Here is a 4880-nt window from a genome sequence, read left to right as displayed (position 1 = left end):
CTGGAACTCATGAAATAGCTGTTAGTCAACCTTATGCTGGCTTGTGACCCAAAATCTGATCAGGGCTCAGATTTATGAAAGCACTTCAATATATGCTTGCATTTTCTAATGCATCAAAGTTAGAGAGATCACCTGGTTGCTGTCATTGCGCTGTGCCCTGCAAGGCAGAAAGAAATCCAGGCACCTTTGGTTTCTCAGGACTGCTCTAATAACACTGCAAATTAATTGTCTCAGAGTGGCAGAAGTGCAAGGTTTGTGTCTGCTCCTCAGATTCAAATTTGCAAGCGTTAGCAACATTTTTGGTACAAAAAATCTCTGCTTGTCTTGTGGGTTTTTTGGTACCTTAAATTACCGTTACCAGTATACAGCTCAGCTTCCTGGAGCTGGATTCGGTTCCTGTGATTAAAATACACTCAGACAAAAACAGCTTTTTGTTGTTAAAATTTATTCCTCATCGTGCTGGCTGGATATTTCTGTATATGGGAACATTGCAACTCCATCCTCCACTTCTTGAAAGTTAAAGTTAGAATTCATGGCCACTACCATTTTTTTTTCTTTCTGAAATGTGTTTCTGTGGTTAGCTTTTATTTCCATCGCTTGGCCTCTTTCTCATAAACACCATTGCCTTAGGTGAAAAACCTGAAGTAGGAAACGTTAGAAAGGTAGCGGTTCTGAAATCCAGCTTGATACTGCAGAGAAGTTGAAAGTAACAACTTGTTTCTCTCTCCACAAGAAGGTGAGAAACTGACGCTGGGTAGTAAAGGGGAGAAGGGGGAAATGCACAGGATGGGCACCACGTTTGGTATTTTGTCAGTTTTCAAACATTTCATAGCGACTGTTTCTCAACAAGCCAATCAAAGCAGCGAATATTAAAAGTACTGAATGTTCTGGGGGTGTCTCAGAGGACGGGAAGGTTACCTCCAGTTGCACCTTTCCTCTAAATGGCATTTGAAGTGCTGGCGCACATTGCTGGTGTGCCCCAGGAAGACTCGTCCCGAGACATGAAGGGCCTCAGCCGCGCTCCCGCTCCCTCCGTGCAAGCCAGCCCACAGAGGAGCAGCTCACAGCCCGCAGCTTCCACTTTCGGGAGCTGTGGTGTCTGCTCGCAGGCCAGCCCAATAACCGGGCAGGAGGGAGAACGCTTCGTGCTGCCAGCGGCCGTGGTTAGTTCTGAACTCTGCGCCGCCGGGCTTTTTTTCCCCTCTTTGGGTGATTGAATATAAAAATGAATTAGTTGCACTGTGACTTTCAGTTATACCTAATGGAGAATTGTAGATTTTAAGTGCAGTTTAAATTGAAATTTAACCCTAGATCAAATTTAATTATGGGCACATTTTTTTCCACATGTAATAATTTGAGTATCCGTTAGCACAAACCAGAAATGTTAGGTGTCCGTTCCTGATACCGTAGAGAAGGATGATCAGTCGGTTACTGATTACCCAAATCACTCTCCTAGTATGCCCATTTCCAGGTAATTCTTCCATCAGATGTCATTGACTTGCACTGTTTTGAAAATGTTTAGAATCCTTCCATGAATTTTACCGAACCGATTTAAGTATTGCATCGCCTCTGCTTTAGGGGTAGCTTTCAGGTTTATTGTAAAAAACACCTAGAGGGAATGTCTTGTTGGTTTTTATGTGTTCTTTTTTATGGCCTTTGGAGAAGTAGGTTATTTTTCAAGGCAAGTACAGCTGAGTATGTACAGACAGGTTTTCCCATCTGCTGTAAAATTCCACATTTTGGTCAGCGTTGGGTTCTCGAGGGCCTGTTCTTCTCCAGAGATCAGATTGCAGTTGTGATGGCATGGTACCAAAATGCAAAATACAAGAAATGCCAGCCAGGCAGCAAAGCTTCCTTTCTATTTCACCCTTCTCTCAAAACTAGACCAGCTAGGAAAATACAGTTTCAGCAAAAGGTTGTTTTTAAATAAACTATCATAAAGCAGCCATCTCTTTCTCTGACAGTGTTTTCAAGCATGCTGTCCCAGATGTGTCTTTGTAGTGTTGTTTATCTGTGCTTGCTTATTCTTTAGGAATGTAAGCCTTTGAACAGACTGATGAGCAGAAAAAAAAGTGATCCCTGCCACTATGGCATAGCTAATGCACACGCAGCACGAACAAAGCTCTGTTTTTTCAGTGGTTTTATGTTACTTCTTTTACAGGTCGCACGACTTATGGAAATGGGATTTTCCAGGGGAGATGCTCTGGAAGCTTTGAGGGCTTCAAACAATGACTTAAATGTAGCCACTAATTTTCTACTGCAGCACTGATGGTTTTCTGTGTGAAGGAACTCTACTTGTTGGGTTTGTACACGTCTGAAAGAGGATCAAAGCCACCTGCTGGACAGACTCACGAAGGTCGTCCCTGCAAGCAGTGTCAGGAAGGAGAAGCTGGCTCTGCGTGACTGGGGGTTGGAAGCAATGTTAATGAATGATGTGAACTGTTCCCAAGCCTTCAAATCACTTGGTGGTTTCTGTTCTGGTTATCCTTTTCAAAATAACTTCAGTTTCTACTTATTACTGGATATCACCTAAATTTATTTTTAAAATGAAGTAGCTGTTTTTTTCTTGTAAATCATTGTTAGACACGTTGTCGGACTTTAATGGCTAGGAAAAGAGGCTCCAGCAACCACCACAACTAGATTTACTACCTATCAAGACAAATTGTATTTTCTTCATTTACCAGTCTAATTTCTCTAGCTTACATGTTACTTTACAGTACTTGTTTTTTGACTACGGTAATAAGGTGTTTGAAGATCACTTCATTGTCAGTTCAGTAAAGGGTTACGGGACTATTTGTCATTCTTCAGAAAGTTTTATTAATGCCTGTCATATTTTATTTCCTGGATTCCTTTTTAAATAAAAGTTGTCCTTCAGCACATAAAGCACCGATAGGGTATGAGAACATTCATGTGCACATTGCAGGCCATGGTAAGTGGCCGCTGTAAATTGAAATTTTACAAACCGAGCAAATTGCTCTTCAGACACAGGGCACGAGGACACTCACTGGAAGCAATACAAGTGAATCGAGTGGTACGATAAGGTCAGAACGGAAATGATTTGAGTGACTTCTCCGTCTAATTCAGACAAACTTCGGTAACAGTGGATGTGTGCTCAGTCTCCTGTGTGCCAGTTCCATTTTTTTGAGCTGGCTACATGCTATCTTAAAGGGAAAATACAAAAAGCTATCTTTTCTATGTAGTTCTAGTTTTCTACTGTCAAAGACGTGGGTGACCCTGCACTTGCTGAATCCTCGCCCTCGAGCAACTTACTGCTGATCACTGAGAGGAATACTAATCTTAGGAGTGATTCAGAGCAACACCGGAGCTGACAGCCCGTAATGCCAAGGTAGTACAATACTGATTTTGAAGTTTAAATTCACAATTAAACGTACTTGGCTAGACTCTCAGAAGTGCTCGGTATGAGCAGCTTAGGAGTTTCAGGAGGTGGGCTGGAGAGAGGTGAACACCTCTGTAAAACCAGGCAGGAGTGATACAGGATTCTAAACTGCAGCTCCGTGACACCCATCTGTCTGTGCATCTCAAGCCTTTAATGTACGCTGGAGCTGATGTACTTCTGTTTGTATATTGTGTGTCTGTCTGTCTACCTCTGTGTGCACGGGCACATTTAACACATGCGTTTGTGTAGGAGAAGATACAGGTCATCAGAAGCATAACAAAGGGCATAGCAGATGGGAATGAGGTGAAAGAACAGAGGAGAGAGAAGAGTGTTTTGAAAATCCAAATTAACGTGTGCGTGCCAAAGTACAGGTCTCTGCAGTCTTACCTGGCCTGGAAAATACAACAGGAAACTACAGGACGAGATTTATAGAGAGGGAGCTACCTTTCTTATTTCTGTAATTGACTGGTAAAACTGAAAAAAGTCCTTCAGAAATCCAAGTGTTTATCCAGAGATGACGTCAGATTTATTCGTCTTTATGTACCTGACATTCTTTTGTAATTATGTCAAAGTCATTTACATAAGTTTCAGTATTTTCCAGTGGGGGAATTAAGAAGTTTTTTGGAGTTACTGTGTGTTTTCCAGAGCTTTTATCAACCTGCTTCAGGGCTGGGCTTGCTGCTGTGATCGCATTTTTTAGGCAGGGTTTGCTTTTTAAGCGAAAGATTTTGTTTCTGTGAAGCTGAGTGGCACTTTTTGGGTGTAGCCTAGGCACATCTCTCTACCCAGATAGCTGGAAACTGGATGCCATAAAAAGGTCAAATGTAAGAATACCTTCTAGAGAAACCCACAATCATTTGTATAGCGAAATCCATTCAATATTTTTAAACGAATACATGTTTTAATTTTGAAACATACAGATTCTTCCTCCACAAGTATTTTTTGTAAGTAGCAATAAAGGCTTCGGAAGTGAAACATTGTCTATAGGAAAGTTAGGTCCGTCTAGCCCCCAGGGTAAGTTAAACAGGACAAGTGCCCTTTCAGACATGTAATTTCTTCCTTGGAACTTTGAAATATGTGAAGAGGCATCCAGGACATTGGATATTCTCCAAGTCTAAAGCCTTTCCTACCCTTACCTAGGCAGAGGGTATCCACACGTCACGGTTGTGCGGAAAGCCCCTTTTTGCTGAGCAATTCACAAAACACAGTGAAACATGAGGAGTAAAACTCAGGTCTCGGTGATGTCGGTTGAAAACTCCCCCTGATATCTGTGAGAGCAGTTTTTGCTCAACATACTTCCAGGGTTGTGATTTCCAGAGAGGAAAAAAATAGAAGTGGTAAAAGGAGGGGTCTCTGATGAAGTTGAGCAGAGTTCCTGTTTCATACAAGAGCGTAGAAGAAGCTTTGTGCATTAGAGCTGGAGACGACCTCGATTTCCACTTGATTGTGAAACTTTTCGTGGACCATTTCTGTGAGCGTGAGG

General features: G+C 42.0%; 1 protein-coding gene across 1 annotated transcript in view; it reads left to right on the top strand.

The window, feature by feature from the left end:
- The window catches only part of UBAC2 (UBA domain containing 2), a 93265-nt gene extending 90089 nt beyond the window's left edge, over positions 1-3176 (top strand). The window contains exon 8 of the mRNA XM_035318779.1: positions 2162-3176. Coding sequence (XP_035174670.1) covers positions 2162-2269 — 108 coding nt within the window. The 3' untranslated portion in view covers positions 2270-3176. The remainder of the gene's footprint in view (positions 1-2161) is intronic.
- Positions 3177-4880: the final 1704 nt, after the last annotated feature.

Source organism: Oxyura jamaicensis, chromosome 1, assembly GCF_011077185.1.
Source record: "Oxyura jamaicensis isolate SHBP4307 breed ruddy duck chromosome 1, BPBGC_Ojam_1.0, whole genome shotgun sequence".
Classification (NCBI taxonomy): Eukaryota; Metazoa; Chordata; class Aves; order Anseriformes; family Anatidae; genus Oxyura; species Oxyura jamaicensis.
Note: the sequence above shows the minus strand (reverse complement) of the source record. Positions and strands in the feature narration are given on the sequence as shown.